The sequence below is a fragment of the Sinocyclocheilus anshuiensis genome, unplaced genomic scaffold, assembly GCF_001515605.1.
Source record: "Sinocyclocheilus anshuiensis isolate Anshui unplaced genomic scaffold, SAMN03320099.WGS_v1.1 scaffold93, whole genome shotgun sequence".
In the NCBI taxonomy this organism is placed as follows: domain Eukaryota; kingdom Metazoa; phylum Chordata; class Actinopteri; order Cypriniformes; family Cyprinidae; genus Sinocyclocheilus; species Sinocyclocheilus anshuiensis.
The window spans coordinates 1,471,113-1,490,828 of NW_015539852.1; the positions used below are offsets into that span (position 1 = coordinate 1,471,113).

The 19,716-nt window shown below is 35.8% G+C and overlaps 1 protein-coding gene across 1 annotated transcript in view; it reads right to left on the reverse strand.

The window, feature by feature from the left end:
* The window catches only part of LOC107684676 (MTSS1-like protein), a 29,192-nt gene extending 10,892 nt beyond the window's left edge, over positions 1 to 18,300 (reverse strand). Inside the window, exons 1-7 of the mRNA XM_016481001.1 lie at positions 18,009 to 18,300; positions 13,677 to 13,738; positions 13,191 to 13,264; positions 2,728 to 2,812; positions 1,402 to 1,493; positions 1,236 to 1,310; positions 681 to 689 (exon numbers count right to left, since the gene is read on the reverse strand). Of these exons, the coding sequence (XP_016336487.1) occupies positions 681 to 689; positions 1,236 to 1,310; positions 1,402 to 1,493; positions 2,728 to 2,812; positions 13,191 to 13,264; positions 13,677 to 13,738; positions 18,009 to 18,080 (469 nt within the window). The 5' untranslated portion in view covers positions 18,081 to 18,300. The remainder of the gene's footprint in view (positions 1 to 680; positions 690 to 1,235; positions 1,311 to 1,401; positions 1,494 to 2,727; positions 2,813 to 13,190; positions 13,265 to 13,676; positions 13,739 to 18,008) is intronic.
* Between the last annotated feature and the right edge of the window lie 1,416 nt (positions 18,301 to 19,716).

A 19,716-nucleotide genomic window follows, 5' to 3' on the forward strand; every position in this document is an offset into this window, starting at 1 on the left:
GATCATGTGACACTGAAGACTGGAGTAATGACTGCTGAAAATTCAGCTTTACCATCACAGGAATAAATTACATTTTAAAATATGTTAATAAGGGAAACAGTTTTTAAAATAGCAGTTTTCCTGTTTTTACTGTATTTGTGATCAAATAAAGCCTTGGTGAGTATTAGTTAATTCTTTTAAAAACATTCATAAATGTTACAGACCCCAAACTTTTGAACAGTAGTGTATGCTGAGATGCACTGAAAATGCATATTTTAGCATTTTAACACATGAAATGTTTGATGTAGATGTCAACACAAATGTCCCATGGGTCAGCACAACCAAAGACAGATTAGGGTGGATAATGTCAACACAGCAACCAGGCATTGTCAGGCTTCATGCAAGGAAACCTTCATGACCATATAATGAAAATAATAAATGACACAGAGTTGATGCTATGAATCTAAACACACTGCAAATATTGCATGATTGTGCGCTGTGATTTCACAACAAAGATGCTTATTATGTCTGATGGAAAGAATGACAATGAGATGAGCACACTTTGTGAACAATGGAATTTTGTGTTTGAAGAGGACACTAAAACATTCTCATTAAAACACATGATGAAATGAAATCAATGTTAGTCATGCTAAATGTGATGAACTATGATGGAATGAACCATGAACTGCCTGAATACATACCTGGTAGTTCTACAGTTTATAAGCAGAAGCCAAGCCAATCATTGTATGAAAGACAGAGAGAAAAATAGCATTGCCATGAAGAAATTGCAAAGGTGTGAGGGAATGCAAAGGAATGAAATCGCAAGCGAGTCATACATTATACATTTTCCCCCTCAACATTCTTCAAAATACCTTCTTTTATGTTCCACAGAAGAAAGGAAGTCATACAGGCTTGAAACAACATGAGAATGAGTAAATAATAACAGAATATTCATTTTTGGGTGAACTATCCCTTTAAAATCAATCCTCCACTAGATGGTGGTACACATTACTGATCACCTTCATCTGATTTAATAGGGTTACCGTGACCTTTTAACCTAACCTAATTAATCTTGGCATCGGAAAAAGTAAGCATGCAAGAGAGGGGGTTGAGTTAGAAAAGATCCCAGCACGACACGACACATTTCACGAATAATTTAACATACCAAATGCAGTAATACTCTGAAAATAATGCACAGAGAGAGTGTCAGCGAGAGGGGAAATCATTGTGCTGACAGAGAGAATAAAAAGACCAACCTTTTCTGGCTTTCTTCTGCAGCTTTATTGTGTCAGATGATTTCTTCTTGATCTCCTGCCTAGAGCGCTTGTACTCTGGTGAACAGAAGGAAGGTGTAAATTCACAGACGATAGTAGTGCAGTGAGTATGAACAGGTTTGCATATCGACAACTGAGTCAGTCCCACCTTTGGCATGGTCTTTATCAAGCAGGGCAGCTGTTTTCTTCCACTCTTCTATCTTGTCTTGGAGTGGGGCGATCATTTTTTCCATTAGAGCACTGAGTATAAATTAAAAATGGCAAAAATGAAACAATAGAAATAATCCAGTATTTAAAATGGCCACCCAACATCACAGTATCATTTAAAGAAGAACAAAAAAAAATGAAACTCTATGTTTATATTGGAAATATATATATGAATTTTGATTGTACTACTGGTCACATTTTGGAATAATTACACTTTTTTAGCAAAAAATCTCTTATGCTCAAGGCTGCATTTATTTGATCAAAAATACAGCAAAAACTGTAATATTGTGAAATAATATTACAATTTAGAAAGACGGTTTAATAGTTTAAAATGTAATTTATTTCTGTTATGGCAAAGCATAATTTGGTGCTAAACTATTAATAATGGTTTTTATTTATTTTCAGTGCTGAAAATAGTTTTTACTGCTTAATATTTTTGCAGAAACCGTGAAACATTTTTTCAGGATTCTTTGATGAATTGAAAGTTCAAAAGAACAGCATTTATTTGAAATAGAAATAACTCAACCCAGCATTTGAATGGTAGTGTATCAAGCAAAAACTGTTTTCAACATTGGTAATAAAAAGTGTCTCAGCATTATCAGCATTTTGGAGTGATGAATAACACTGAAGACTAGAGTAATGGCAGCTGAAATTCAGATTTGCCATCATAGAAACAATCACATTTTAAAATATACTAAAACAGAAAACAGTTCTTTTAAATTGTAATAATATTTCACAACATTACTGTTTTAGTGTATTTCATTATTATTATTTCATTATTAAATAAATGCAGCCTTGATGAGCATAAGAGACTTCTTTCAAAAACATAAAAAATGTAAATTACTCAAATATTTGACCAGTGGTGTATACACACTTATACAGTATGTACCACAAAAATAAAAATTAAAACACAACTATATGGGAGCAGTGTGAAGATTTTCTCCTTTTGTGTTCCACAGAATAAAGAAAATCATATGAGTAGTTTGGAATGAAATGAGGGTGAGTATGAGATGAGAAAATGTTTTTTTTTTGGGGTAAACTATTTCTTTAAGGTCAGCATTTGAAATCTGTGAGCGGTGAGCTAATTTGGTCTCTCTGAAGACAACACATTAAAGCCTTAGAGCAGGCTGATTGATCCATGAATGTTTGCTTATCTCCACAGTGGAAAATCAATGCCTGGCACAGACATAAAATCCTGTCTGTGCCGTCTGACTGGCGGGGAGCAAGGCATGAAAGTAATCACGCCATGGAAGGGTCGATCACTCACTTGGTGAAGTGGCGTAGTTTGGCCTCGATGCTGCGGTGTCGCATGCACATCCGTGTCAAAGCGGAGCCGATATCCCTGGTGGCACCTGACAACAAGACAAATGAATGTTAAATAAAGAAATAAATATGAAATGAGAACATTTTGAGTGTCGATAGTCAATATTTTCAAAAACACTTCAGACAAATTTGTCCTCATATAGATTTTAATCGCACATATAAAAATGGCCACAAGGGGGCAAACTAATCAGAAACACAAAGGCGGGCCCATTAAAGGAAAAAGTATGTGCTGCTTACTCAGTGAAAATGCAAAATAATTGCACCATATTCACAAGAGACAGAACTTCAAAGACCACAAATAGAATACTTCCTAAACTGAATGACTCTGATCCATCAAGAAGTGCTCACTCGCTTGGTGACCTTGAACACAATTACTTAGCAGTGTTAACTTTCCTCTCCAGCCAAGTGTAATTAAAATGGCGTCTTAAGCTATAAAGCTCAGCCTGCCTGGGCCTTAACACAACCAGCTTAGCTAAGATTTCCCCCAATCTCACAGCCAGATCTGATGAGATTGAACTCTGTCGGTATGAGGGCCAGTAGGTTACACAGGCTAGAAGGGCCAAAGGCTCTACTTACAGAGTTCAAGGGGCCAGTGGATATAAGGGAATATCTGACTGATTATGATAACTAGGGATGGGAAACGTAAAGCACTAAACGATTCTGGTATTTACAGTGTTCCACTTAATGATTCTGTTTCCTTAACTGTTCCTCTAATGATTCTTTCAATATTTGGGGGGGGGATGCATATTCATTGCCAAATAATGAGATGATTTCAATATGAAATACATTTTTTTTAATCTTGCAAAAGATCTGTTTGCATGAACAACAATACCAAACAAACAAAAATGGTTACCTATTTCATTCATTAATATTTGTAAAATACTACTAAGTACATAATGTGAATCTTTAGATACATGCTGTCTTATAAACGACCAGTCACACTGATTCTACACTGATTGTCACAGTTGTAAGTTGTATATATTTATATTTATGTATATATAAAAGCATTTTTATGTTTTTGATTCACTAAAAAGAACTGGTTCATTAGAGTCATTCATTTGGGAATTGGACTACACTTGTGTTGTTTTTGATTCACTAAAAAATGGCTCATTAGATTTGTGCATGTCATTTGTTCAGGAATCAAACTATACTGGTTGTGCTGCTGTGTGTGTTTTTATTCACTAAAACAAACTGGCTCATTAGTCATTTGTTCAAGAATCAGACTACACTGGTTGCGCAGTATGTTTTTGATTCACTAAAAAGAACAGTCTCATCAGGGTAATTTCTTAGGGAATTGGACTACAGACTTGTGGTACCTTTGAATAAGCATTGCAGCAAAATCCATCAGAGTATTTAATTCGCAATGGTGGAAGAATGCAAGAACCAATAATGGAACCAAACATCAAATATCTTTAAAAAAGCAAAACAAATGAAAACTGTCTGTCAATTACACAAGCTTTTAAAAGAGATGAATTATGTCATAGGCCTAGTGTTTTTGTACATCAAATATAAATTTGTGTGTGTGAAATAAGAAATAGGAGCAGCCCAGAAGAACAGCACTCCATCTCTCCATCCAGCCACGTCCAAAGGGAAAAGGAGGGAACCTGGTAAAGGGATATCCCTCCATTCTTCCACTCTGTATCTGCCTTTCCTGTCTGCTTATGTTTCCTAAACACCATTATTACAGGAGAGAATGGGAGAGGCCGGCAATAACCTGCCCTCCTATTACCACACAAACACACACACACACACACACACACCTGAAAACCTTCAAAACAAGCAGCCTCTTACATGAGAGTTCATTGCAAAGAGGCACGTCAGTTCTTTTGAGACTTCAAATATGAGTAAAGTACAAAGATTTGAAGATTTTTAAGTTCTTCAAACCAGTGTTATTTTAGTATCACTATTATAGATTTTGTTAATATTTTGAATTAGATGTTATTTTTTATATTTTGTTTTCATTTTAATTGCAGTTACATTTTTAGTAATTTTGTTGCATTTACATTTTTTTTATTAGTTTTCTTTAAGTAGTTTTTAAATGTTAGTTTTTAGTTTTAGTGTATTTAGTTTTAGTATTTAGTAATTGATTATTGTAGTACTTCAGCTTTAAATAAAAATGAGAGATATTCCCTGGCAACTAGCTGAAATAAAATAACGTTTTTTTTATATTTTATTTCAGTAGGCTAAATGTTTATTTCAAATAATATACAGTATATATATATTATATAATATTGTATAATATTGCATGTGTATATATATATATATATATATATATATATATATAATATTGGTTTTAGTTTTAGTTGTAGTTATGATAATAATGATATTAACGATAACGATCATAACCCTGCTTCAAATTAAATTCTATTTGATATATGACATATTTATTTATGCATTTTCTTCAATCAAATCAGCACTATAAAAAGCACCAGTGCCTAAATGACAAGTTGTTTTACTTCTTTCAAATTGGAGTTTTCACAGTTTGTCCCATTGGGTGGGACACTGACAGATTGAATGGTGGCCAAACCAGGTGAGAGTTAAGAGGAAAGGAAGGTTAGCCATCTGAATCCTCGGTCTAAAGGGCTGTAGTCAGGAAATGATATTGCAAAAAAAAAGAAAAGAAAGAAAGAAAATTCCCTGTGTACCATTTGGCTCAGACCCACAGGTCCATCCCATAGTGTCTGTCTGAGAGAAAGGCCCACTTTCAGTACACAGCGTGCTTGTCCAAAAGCGCGCACGTCTCACATCCTATTCTCAAAGGTATTTGGCAAGGCAAATCAAGTTCAACGGTACTGGTGTTGAGACATAACAGAGCTGTTCCTGAGTTGATCTGTGCACACACACACACACACACATCAATTTGCATGGCTCAGTGCAAAGTTCACAGCTGCACTTTCGCTCAAAAGCGAAGGCTTTATTATCTCAAAAACAGACCTTCTCGACGTCATTGCTACAGTCCAGATGATATGCTACACAAACACACTCACGCACCTGCCAGCATCCTCTTCCCTTCCCTTGAGGGATCAGCTGACAGCTCCATCCTAAAAGCGTTCACAGACTTCCTGTATCCAGGAGTCCCCTGGCCTCCCACCCTGACCGGACACTTTCGACTCCCACAGCCTTCCTTCACATCACGTAACGCAGTGGCTTCAGATGCTCCATTCAGCCAAACTCTCACTGCCTCCAACACCTGCCCATGACTGGGAAGCTATTTAGCAGATCTGTGAACCCTTGAGGAACTGCTCATGTGATCAACTGCTGTTTAAAGGGATAGTTCACCAAAAGATGATAATTTTATCATTGCCATTTACTCAACCTCATGTTGTTCCAAACCTGTATGACTTTCTTTCTATAAAGGAACACAAAGGAAGAGATTTTCATCCATAGAATGGAAGTAAATGACAACAAAATTTTCACTTTGAACCTGATCTTGGTGACCTCAGTTGAGAATGAAAATTGAGCGTTGAGCAACTTATACACTCTAAAAAATGCAGGGTTGTTTCAACCCAACTTTGGGTCAAATGTGGACTAACCCATCCGTTGGGTTAAATTTTGAAAACAACCCAGCATTTTTAAGAGTGTAGCATAACTATAATGTTAATTGTTCACAATAACACCAAGAATGTGCATTATGAAAGGGAACAGAGTCAAATTTGAATCCATGTTTACTTTAAAAATAAAAGCTCACTGGATTACTGTCGTTTTGTGATTAAAAGTGGTGGGAGATGAGAAAAACATTTGGTTCTGGCCACCTTGACAAAGAAACTAAACGTGACCTTAACATTATTTTAGTCAAAACATCTGATAAAGGAACAGCCTTCACATCCATCTGAACAGAGAAGCAGCTTCCATGGGTTTCTGACTCTCAGATGTGCCCTTTCGCTTTCTGAATGGATATGTGTGCAGGTGCAGAAGTAGTTGGCACACTCTTAACAGAGCCTGTGAATGGCTGGCACTGCAACAGTTTGATTTTTCTCTGAAAAGACTTTTATTTTCCACTAATGTCACTTGAGCAGTGCTATAATTTTAGCTATTTACTCTGAAAAAATTATACTTTGGACCAACTTAAAAAATACTGTAATTTATTACAGACAATTTTATTTGTTTTTCTAAAATTATATTTTTTGTTTTTGTTGAAACCTTACATTTTGATTTAATATGAATTGAAAATATTTATTTTCCCAAAGACAAAAACGTGCATACAAAAATAAACAGATTTATTATAAAGACCATACTTAATCATATTTTCTTTGGACATAAGTCATTTTTTACAACTTAACTTCGCCATAAAAATTATTAGCTATAATATGCAAGTAGATTTTTTACTTAAAATGACACTAAAACATTTGTTAGTCTGTTTAGTGTTTAATTAATTTAGTTTACTTACGTAAAGTGTGAAAGTCATTAATGTTTATTCTGATGTCTTTTTAATTTAAAATATTTATCATATTTTCTGCAAGTACTAAAGAATCCCCAATAATTAATAAAACCCGCAATCATTTCTGCAGTCAGTAAAGCTAGCCCATAGGTATTCTACACATCATCTACAACTAGAAAATACTATTTAAACAAAATTGTTGATTTTAATTATTTTCTGTTGGGAGTTTTATTTGCTTTTAGACAACCAGAACAGGTTTAAACCAGAAACCATGATTTTCTATTAGACCAATATAAAAATACACTTTGAATAAAATAAAGTTTGTTCTTTTTCAGTGTTTTAGCAAACTCACATTTGGTCCGACTCCATTCTGACTCTCCAATCAAGTCTTAATGGATAAAATGAAGTCTTGCCCTCGGAATATCTAGTTTCACTTGGAAATGCACCACATTAGAAAAGTACAGTGGGTTACAAATGAGGATTCACTTTACATTTAATAAATATCTCTTTGGGGCCACTATAGTGTGGGATCGAAGAAAACATGAAGTGCTGAGATACTCAATTCTTCATGTAAACACCTCAAACATAAATGCACACGAGTAAAAACAAAAACATCCACTGCTCTTTCCCTCTTCTCACGTTTGTAGCTACAAATCACGTTTTTGCTGAAGAAAGCCTGCATCAAGAACATTTCTGAGGGTTACATAACGATCTAATAAACCAGCAGACTAATAAACAGAAGGACTCAATGTCAAAGATGCTCTCACACGTTCAGTCTAGCACGAGTTACATGAAACAACAGACAGAGACAGGAAGACCAGTGACAGCAAAGCTGAGTTTGGCCCCCTGCCTTCACTCTATCTGTTCTCAATTACTCCAGACTCCCCAGGACTCTCTCTGGCATGAGGAAGGGACATTAAGGATGCCCATGTGTGTATGGCTTAGTGTGAGTGTGTGCATGTGTGTTTACAGCTTCTAAGACTTCCTGTCTGGGGGATAGAGCACTGCTGCTAAAAATACTCCGCAGTCCTCCTCACCAGATGTCCTTCACATTATAGCTTCAGCAAAAACACACTCACACATTTGACTAAAACAGACATAAATTGACCCCTCTTCTCTGTCTGTCTCTCTATTAAGGGTGACAGTAGTTCAGTCAGGCGTGAGTTCAAGATAACATTATCACTTTTCCCTGTCTGCTGTTCGTCATCATCTTTTGATTCCCAGCCAGAGGTATGTGTTACTGAGGTACTTCTGAGGGTACTGGAACACAATTTGATTTTTAACCTAATGGTAATGAGCATCAGCAATCATTCTAACAGTGGCGGCCAATTCCTGCCAATTCTCTCAGGGGGGGCAAATGTTTGCATGATTAATGAGGATAGGTCACCCATTCAATTGATAAATTAACGGCTAGTTAAAGATGTAAAGGAAACTGAACTACTATAGTATTAATTAAAAATAAACTGACTCTAACAATCAATCTCTTGCTCTCCTTATGTTTCTATATGCGTGTTAAAGGGTTAGTTCACCCAAAAATGAAAATTAGGCTGTTTTTTACTCACCCCCGATGCATCCTAGGTGTATATGACTTTCTTCTTTCAGAGCTGCAGGGAAGATTAGCAGCCCACTGCGTCCCACTGACACACACTCGCACTAACATGCACAAACTCAGTCTGTGTGTCAGAACAAGGTAAAGAGGATTACACATCTCTGCCTCGCCACTGCAAGCCGGGGCGAAATCGCTTTCAAGCTCCTTCCATGTATAGACATAAGTACTCATACAGTATACATACGCTGAGAAGAGCCTGTCATCAGCGTGGATGGAAAACACACAAATACAGACCCAAGAGCCATCATTAAAACACACCTCACCCCGATCCCATGACAGAGAGGTTTGTGACCATCTCCCATGGCGCATCTCTCACAACATAAGAAATTACCCGCGGGACTAACTATACACTTACACAACTAAATCACTATGGGGTGGTGCAATGCATAGTGCTGACATCATATAAACACATTGACTTAGATGTGTTAATAAAGATCTAGATGAACAAAGCATGTATCATTACATTTGACTTGTGTTCCAGTAAACATCCCTCCTCTAACATTCATCACTGGAAGTGAATGTAAGCAAATTCTGTTCTTTTTAGAGGCCAGACGTCCAAATGCAAGTCAAACACAGACATCAAACACTTCCACGCCTGTCTAACACGTGCACTAATGAAGACTGCCCACATCTGCTCTATAAAAAACCGCTGACCATGATGCCATGACTAAAAAGATCACAAAAAAGCCAGAGTGCTGGACTCCTTTGCTATAAAAGGCAGGGAGTCGTAATAGCAGGGAAAGGTATGAGAGAGAGAGAGAGAGAGAGAGAGAGAGAGAGAGAGAGACACTATGTAATTTTCTTTCATATTGACATTCCCTGTATTAATATTCTCAAGCCTACTAACACTTAACATACTAACTGACACAAAAAAAAAAAAAGTTTTTTTCTCCACTGAGATGAAACTTGATGAAACCTTAATAGTGATCAAAACGGTGACATCCAGGCAATCATCAAGATGAATCATGAACTGGTTAATGTTCATAATGTTCAATCAAAGCATTGATTAATCTTAATAAATGGTCATTTCTACATATAGTGATACATATACTGTCATTTCAAGGTGTATAAATTAACTAATATATTATGAATAAACATGAAATAATAATGAACAATAGTATGTTTATTTATAATTATATATTCTAATGTAATATATTATTATTATTATATTATAACATTAATATAATATAATAAATTAGCATTAATCTAGATAATAAAATGCTGTAATTATTATATTATATTACAATATTCTATTCTATTCTTTTCTATTATATTATAGAAATGTATATTTTTTTATTAACATAAACCAATTGTTGTTGATTGTTTGTTCAGGACACCTGCATAAATAAAGTAAATCTTATTGTAAAGTGATAGCGATTCACTTATATTCAAATACTTTAAACGTTCAGGCCACTGAAAGGCTGTGTGACTGTCCGGACTGTGTGCGATTACGGGCCTGCTGACTGGGGTGATGGGGGGAAGAATGTGTGTCACTGGAAGCCGGTGAGACGAGAATCAGTCTGATGTCAGTGTTTTAGTGAGATCTCCAGCTGTGCCAGTGCCCCCAGCCTGTCCCTAATTCAAAGAGAACGCATGCCTACTGTTGCTGACACTTAATACCAGGGATTATATGCTGCCCTCTCATTGGTGTAGAGTAGATATCATTTCAGTGTGGCGCTACTGGAAACCAAAAAACAAGGGCATCACAAAAAATAAATATAAAAGCAAGAATCTGGTAATGAATTCTGTTCTTAAAATTAGGACATTACCCAAAGTTCGGTGTATATTGTAACTACTTGTAACTTTTATATCGACTCAAAGTCATAAACAACAGCCAGACCGGGTCAGAGGTGAAAATGCTCCAGTGACAGCCATCCACTAAAATTATTGACAGTTCACTGAACTAATTTATGGCAGTGCTGTATGTTTGGAGTCCGAGCAGAACAAAGCGCTCCCGCAGGACAAATGGAATCAATCTGGTTCACTGGCATCTGGTAATAATTCTGAACCAGGCAGAAGGGTGAAGGTGGATAGGTAGCTGTGTTGCGGGTAAAGACTTTGCATTAGCCTTTACTAGACTGATACAAAACTAAATGTGAAATGTGATATAGTCTCTATAGAAACTACTCCATATTGTGTCTGTCTACATTTCTTATCACTACAAGTGTGCTGATATTAGTGTTGGGGGTAATGCATTACAAGTAACATGAGGTACGTAATCAGATTACTTTCCCCAAGTAACTAGTAAAGTAATGCATTACTTTTACAATTACAATGAAATATCTGAGATACTTTTTCATATAAGTAACTTAAGTTACTTTTTTCCCCCTGACATCTCTCCTGTCCCTGTGTTGAGAGAAATCAGGAGTGAGGTACAGAGGCAGAGGCACTTCCTTCAGCCTGAGGCTTATTCATTTCACTTTTGGTGTGAAAGGGCCTTTACAGTTGCCAATAATATAACTTTTGGGCTTTTTTGTTATTAAAAAAATAATAAAATAAATAAGCAAGCCAAGCCCAGCCGACAAAAAGTAACGCAAAAGTAACATAATGCATTACTTTACATAAAAAGCAACAAAGTAATGCAATTAGTTACTTTTTCAATGGAGTAATGCAATTTTGTAATGCATTACTTTTAAAAGTAACTTTCCCCAACACTGGCTGATATAACCAGCTGCTAAAAGTTATGCAGGATAAATAAAATAAAAAAATAATAAAAAAAAATTTTATTTAAAAATAAAATATATTTTAGGCAACATATTTAAGTTGTGTCAGCAAACATTATGGCAATAAATATATATATGTGTGTGTGTGTGTGTGTGTGTATATATATATATATATATATATATATATCGCCAGAATGGGGTGGGTGGCATAACTTTTTTATTCAACAATTTAAAATTATCGAAATATATTGAAAAAATAATATCATTGATTTTTTAAAAATATATAAAAAAAATAGATACTGGAGATTATCACTGCCCTGATTAAGCTTGTCTAACAAGCACAAACCAGTATCAAAGTTCATAAACTGAAGTGTCAAATAAACTATTCCATCATAATTTCTCTCCCACACTAAGCAGATATTTAAAACCAGAGCTTTTTATGTCTGTCTGGTCTCTGTGAGGTATCTGTAGTTCCTGTGCAAGTGCTGTAACCTTGTAGATTTTGGTAGCCAATAGCAACCGGTCCCTTTGTCTACTGTGGCTGGTCGGTGCTTATACACACAAACCCACGCACACTACATGGGAAATAAAGATCCAGTGCATTCAGCGCTTGTGTACATATGGTGCAATTTACAAGACAGATACAAATGAGTAATTCAGCTCTAGGCCAACAGCTATGCCTGACCCACATCCTTTAACCGTGTTCATGAAGACTAGATTTGTTTGGCCTTGTCTGGTCCCTGCAGGCAGTAACTAGAGGATTTTAATGGCACAGGAAGGATTCGGTTTCAGAGATTCAATAGCAGCCAGCTAGAAGCAGAATTGAACTATGATGAAATATGACTCTCAAGCCATTTCCTAGTTATCAGAACAAACTCAAAGTGACCTTTCTGATGTATTCATATGAAAGAAAACTAGACAAAATTGAAAATCGCAACACGGCTCAGTCCACATAGGATGTTATTTAATTAAATAAATATATGTGCTTCGTGTTTCAGAGTAAAGCACGACACTGTGTTTTCACGTGAGCATCTCATTATCTGCCAGTGTTTGAAGCATCTCAGAGCACCTCGGTTTGCAGTAAATGCTGCTCCACACAAACTCCATCTCAAGTTTGGGTCGATTTAACATGCGTTTGGAAATGCAACATGTGCCTACCATCTTTCCATACTTGTAATAAGAAGCACTTATCAAAAGAGAAGCCGGGCTCCCTGCAGTTTTAAAAATAAAATGTTTGAAAATTAAAAAAATAAGATAAATATAATTTTTCTATGATATTTGTAATAATTTTATATTTGTAATATTGTATAAATATTTTTATTATAATTTTACAGTTGAAATTATTATTATATTTTTCTTAAATACTAATTTTTTATTTAACATTTTTATATTTTTATTTTTTAGTTAGTAGTAGTAATAATAATAATAATTATTATTATTATTTTTAAATATATGTTTTATGTTATAGCCATATTGATTTACACAAAAATTTGGTCAAATCAGGCAGCCCTTCAAACAAGCAGCAAACCCGGAATTTTTTTATCACATTTTAAATCACAATTGCAATTTAGCAAATCATGCATAAATCATTCCCCAAATCATGCAGACCCACTTCCAACTTCCTTCCGATTTCATAGGGATGAAATGAAACTGTGCAATTTGACTATATGCAAAAGTTTATTATAGTCACCCAAAACAGTCAACAACCTGCAACTCAACAACCGTTGATCATTGTGATCTCAACATTTTAAATGTACCTCTCGTGTTGGTTGCCATGTCTGCCACCTTCTGAAAAGCATCCAGAAACGCTGCGACCGCCAACAATGTGGTTCTGTGAGGGAGTAAACAGCAAAACATTTATAGTCATCAGCGCCAGTGCTGATTAGGAACAGCGACAGAACTGCTGAAAATCAAGCTGATTCACATCTTGAGAATGCAGATTAAGGCCCTGTCCCAAATGAAGCGCTTGATGTGAACTTGAAGTGAATTTGATGCTGTGAAGTCCATGAGGCCTGAGGGTGTCTCATTTGTTATTTTATGATTCAGAATCAGAAGAGTGCTCATTCGGCATTTTGTCAATCCCACACTGGAGCAGACTATTACCCAACACCCCATGCAGCAAAATGTAGACTGCACAGGTGGACCGCAAGGGTTGAGGGTGCCATTTGGAACAGGGCCTAAAGTGAGTATCAATATCTCCGAAAAGATGAAAGAAATAACTAATAAAAGACATCTTAAATTACCTTAGCTGGGAGTGTAGTTTCGTGGCCTTTGCAATGAAGTCTTCCCACACTGGGTATGAGTACTACAGGAATGAAGAGAGACATATGAGAGAGTTAGTAAGCACATAAACCTCAACACTAAACTGCACACATACAGGTACTACAAAACACAGACACATTCAGAACTCCATGTACCACAAAGAGAGCAAAGCACTTCAGATGAGGACCAGATGTCTCGCTGAATACAAACATTCATGACACACTTACATCTGTGTTGGAAGAACATTCTCTACAGGAACACCAGCAACATTTTGACCAGGTGTGCTGACCCTGTCTGTCATCATGACTTTATATGCTGTTGAAATGACCAGCATATGTCGTTACCCAACATAGGATGCTGGTGTCTTAGGCTTCTTAAACATCGTTCCAAACTTGCATGGCTTACTTTCTTCTTTGAAACATAATTGAAGACATTTTGTCTCAGTGTTTTTTGTCCATATAATCAGCACCAGTCAATGGGCTCCAAAACTGTTTGGTTACCAACATTCTTCAGAATATCTAAGTCATACAGGCTTGGAACGATATGAGGGTGGGTAAATTATGACAAACTTTTCGTTTTTGGGTGTACTATCACTTTAACAAGCTTAACCAGAAACACTTCATTGGTCAAGAAAAACCTTTATAAAACATTAAGAATTTTCATTCCAAAATAATTATTTATTATCACACCCCAAGATGCATCATATACAAAACAACTGAAAAACAGCTTTCACATTGGATCAATTCAAGAGAAAGTCTGTCTTTAATAAAGTGACATTTTCAGGGACAGGAGGGAAGAATCTTTTTAAAATTGTGCTGACAGCTCTTGTTAAGAAACTGGAGAGGTTGGGATAAGGTTGTTGTTACATGGGTCTCTGATGACCATGAGCAAATTATCTTTCATTCAGAGGTTAAGACATTTATCTGTTTGAAAATCCTTTGTTTCTATACACATTTGTGTTAAAAAATTGGTCAAAACTGCTGAATAAGTGCATTCTGGCATTTCTGCTGACACAACCACTAAATAGGGAGATATGGTAGAAAATCTAAGATATCTACTGTAAACAGTGGTTTCTTATTATTTCATAAACAAATAAATAAATGCAAGGGTGTCTGATTTATTTTTGTTGTTGATGTTGGAATCTAGGTTTTCTTTTGTTTTGGGGGAAAAAAAAAACGTAACTTTGCTCCACAGCTCACTGTGCAGCTAAAATTTCACCCTTTAGTTACACACAATCTCTCTTTACTCTGCTCTCTTTACAATCTCTCTCACAAACTCTGGTTTGTGTGGTGTATGCAGTATAATGCATAAACATATGACTAGAGTATCAAAAAAAAAAAAAAGAACAAAAATATATTATCATCCAAACGTTTAGGGTCTATAAGTCTCTTATGCTCACCAAGGCTGCATTTATTTGATCAAAAAGTAAAAACAGTAAAATTGTGAAATTAATACCATTTAAAATAACTGTTTTTATTTTATATATTTTACAATGTCATTTATTCCCATTCTGAATTTCAGCAGCCAGTTTTCAGTGTCACATGATCATTCAAAAATCATCAAGAAACATTTCTTATTATCAATGTTGAAAAAAAGGAATATTTTTATGTGAACTGTTAAATACCAGAAAAACATCGAAAACAACACCATTTACTTAACAATGTAAAAGTCTTTATTGTCATTTTTGATCAATTTAAAGTGATCTTTAAATAAAAATACCTCCTGCCAAGTTTTAAACCTGAAAGATCACCGTGTATAAAGTTATTGTCTCTCAAAAGAAAGAGTCGACTCTGAATCATTGAAACGATTCGTTTTTAAAACGAATCCCAAGCCGTTTCATGTTAACATCAACATGAAACATTAGCATATTGCCCGCCCACTTGTTGGTCTTTTCGCTTTGGTCTGAATGAAAATGCAAATTTATTCTTTGCCACTAAGGCTTTTGGAGCGGTAAAAATAGCTGTTTCCCCAGTAACGGCTGTAAACAAAGCAGCACTGCGCTCACAAACGCTGCTTTATCAGGCATAGCGGTAAAAATAGCTGTTTCCCCAGTAACGGCTGTAAACAAAGCAGCAATGCGCTCACAAATGCTGCTTTATCAGGCATTACAGGCATGATGAAATGAAAATGAGACAAATCGGACCAATCACCGCAGATTAGCGTCACACAAAGGAGGGGTTAGGAAAAATGAATCGTTAAACGAATCGTTTGGGAGTCGTTGAGCAAATAAGGTAAAAAATAAATGCATATTATAAGACAATGAAATAGTTTTTTGACCTTACATGCATGTCAACCTGTTGTTGGGGACTCCCAAAACCAAAATATGAACATTTCATAACCCATAATAGGGGCACTTTAAATTAACTGCTTTAAACAGATGAGTATAATGATTATTTCTTATTTAATTTAATATTAGTTTAATTCTATTTTATTTTTGAAGTGAAAGCAGCTATGTTTGTGTGTTTTATTTCATATTATTCTAGCAAAAATAGCTGTCCTAAACCTTTGGCCACAGCTGTAAACTCTTTTATAGATCTTGGTCTGCCAAGTGAACTCACGGAGTAGAGAAATTCTACAATATGCAAATTTTTGAAGAGGAGTTTGCCCTACATACGCACATCATCTCTGACATTACGACACTCTCCGGCTTCACCATCTTTACGAGTGTTGATATACTGCATGTCAAACAAGCTGAACGTTGCCAGGGTTGGTCCCGAGTCAAGTCTGGAGCCGTTCACAATATATGAACCCCAGATCTGGCATCTGGCCACTGAACTTCACTCAAACGCCAACTTTCAGCAATAACATTCACTACTGGAGCCGCACGAGAACATGGAAACCATTTATGGAACAGTACGTGCAACCACAGGGTTCTGCTCCAGCAACGCAACAGGCTGGAAAACGCTCCAAAAAAATCGCAAATAGGCCAAGCTGTAGGAAAAGCAGATCATATCTGAGAAGTGGCCATGAGAGGTTTAAATGTTACAGGAGAACAGATTAAATTCAACTTATCGACAACAATGTGCAAAGACCTTGGATCCTTCATCCTGAATATTTAACGAAGTATTTTTAAGAAGAGTGTTTTTGATGACATTACACAATTGGATTCTGGCTTTTTTTTTAGTAAGGAATATAACTACAAATGTTTCTTCTTAAATATATGTGGGTAAAGAAAATCCAAATAAATAAATAAGAATAAATGGTGCAAATAAAGATATCAAATATTTACATGCCAGGTAATAATATACCTTATTGATTTTAGTAAGGCTATACTGTACAAAATAGCCACTGTGGTATTTAAATCAATCAATCCCCAGATTTCCCATAATTAGAATGAGTTTTTCACCATCAAATAAACAAACTTTCTCTTCTGTCAAAAATAAATGTCACTATTACGACTTATGCTTTCCTAAATGCATGAATACCAATATTTTACATACTGTATTCTATACAAACAGCTATTTAAAAGCTGTATTTGATTCTTTTTACTTCACTAAAATCACAACAAGACTTTGAGCAAGTGAGAGTTTAGTTAAGCTCCACATTTAAGCTCACTCTGATGCATTTCTATCTCTTTACGAGCCATGCGTAATCCCTGCACATTAACATTGCTTTCAAAATCATCAATATGATAGAGGGTCAGCCTGAGAGATATTCTGACTGGAGTCCAAAATAGAGGTAAATGTCTTTTGCTTATTGGACAACTAATAGCTAGGCAGACTTTTAGTGCACCATTTTCACATTTGTAAATGCGAGGACTATGTCAAGTAAAATTAATTGGGTTAAAATGGGATTATATGGTTTTTGTAAAAATCAAACTACACATGAGCCTCTCTAATGGATATATGAGACAGACAATAACAGACAGACAGTAGGAGTAGTGAATGTATTTGACTATCAAAACATAATTTTACATTTATATTTAAGCATGGAAAAGTGGGTGGTGCCCATGCGTCATATAAAAACTATTTTGGATAAAAATAATTGGATAAAAAGAATTCTGAACATTTCTAAACCACTAATAGATCTATATTCAGTGGAAAAAATATTTTCTCTAATTTTACTGTATTAATCGTATGTTTAACGCAAAATAAAATGCACAGAAAAAAATGCTTTAACATATAACAGGTTTTACTAACATCTACAAAAGGGTCCAATTCTCATTTCACAACAAAGCCCTCCATGCTGAGACCCCCATGCCATTAATCACAGCATCAGTGGTGCAGGCAGCTGGACCCCTTATGAAAACAAAGGCAGTAAAACACAACCATCTTTTTTGCTAAATATCTGCATCAATAAAACAGTCGTGGTACCTTCATATCGTTGACGATCGCCTGAAACAATCCACCCAGAGCGCCGCACTCCTTCTCCACACTCTCCATCATGTCACCAAGCCCTTGATTGTTATTATGCTCTCAATGAATGAACAAAACAGATGAAATGTTCTGATCCAAATAAGCTGATTTCGTCTTCAGGAAATGAGATGAATGTGGTCCATTACATCCTAATACAGACCTCTTGTTGCTTCGGATGCAAATGTGAGCAACGCGCAGCAGATGTCGGCAAAAGGAAACAACAATTGAGGCTGTCGGGTGGCTCTGTGCCCGTTATCCAGGGAATGATGGCTGGGGTCAAAAGATCTGATTCTCCCCTCCCAACCCCCGGTTTAGGATACAGAGGACGGTTTGGGTATCATACTAACATTATGTGCTGTCAAATCCTCGTGGACGAGAGGCTTCAGCTTAAACAGTGCCGCTGTAACACTGTAATTTGGATGAAATAAGGAGTCGAGTGATGCAGCGAAAGACGGACGCGATATTCGATCCTCCAGGTTGGTGGGCGGGATCTTATGGGGCAGGGGGCGGGGCTTACGGGTAGACATATGGCAAGTTGGTGTGTGTGTATAGTGAGAGGACAATTGAATGGTGGACCTTTAAAGTAGCTTTAACGTGTCTTTGTGTGGCAGGGACAAAGTTAACAGCACAGCTGCCACTGCAGGCCATTAAATGGACAGTGCACTTTTTAACGGTGACCTTTAACGGTCACTACAAGAAATATATTTTAAAAATACATACTGTTACCATATGCAGGTACATGGCTATTTGACCATACAATTCTGATTTACCTTCACTCCCCAAATTCTGGAAAGGATATTATGTAAGTACTTATATAGTTATATAACCTTGCGGATGAGAAATAAGAGGAGAGGTCCCATATCAAATAAACACTTTCTGACTTTGAACCACTGTTTTCCATCACAGTTTCTACAAAGGCATTTAATGCAGGATATACGAACCAGATAGTTTACAATTAGCACGACCACAGAATGCAGCGGGATATGATTGCGGCATGATTGGTTTATACAATTTCCAAAATGTAACTTTCATTTAAAATATGATAAGATTCTCCTGTCTATTTTATGTACTATTAGTAACTAGCAAGCAACTGGTTATGTTGTTTATATCATCTTTCTTTAGCATTGAAGTTTAAGTTTAGAGATAGATAGATAGATAGATGAAACATTTTTCATTATTATCAGAATATTTATATATCTAGGAATCTTTGATGGATACAAAGTTCCAAAGAGCAGAATTTAGTTGGAAAAGAAGCCTTTTGTAATTATACATGTCTTTACTGTCACTTATGATCAATTTCATTCAAACTTGCAGAATAAAGTATTTATTTAAAACAATCTTACTGACCCCAAACCTTAAAACAGTATTGTGTGCATAAAGGCTTAGATAAAATATTATATTTGAGTTTAGTGTTCATTTTTATATTCATTCATGTTTGGGTATTGATCTTTTGGCTTTTGATTTTAGTTCAACAATCCACAAATACAAAAGACAAAAAGACAAAATAATAAGAATCAAGAACTTGCCATATACTGCAAGCAACAGCATTTATGTAATCTAAAACTGAATGTCAGCAATACCAATTGATATACACTTAACACATATGAGCCAACTGCATATAACTGACCACAGTGAAACCGCGACCACAATTTCCTGGAGTACTGCT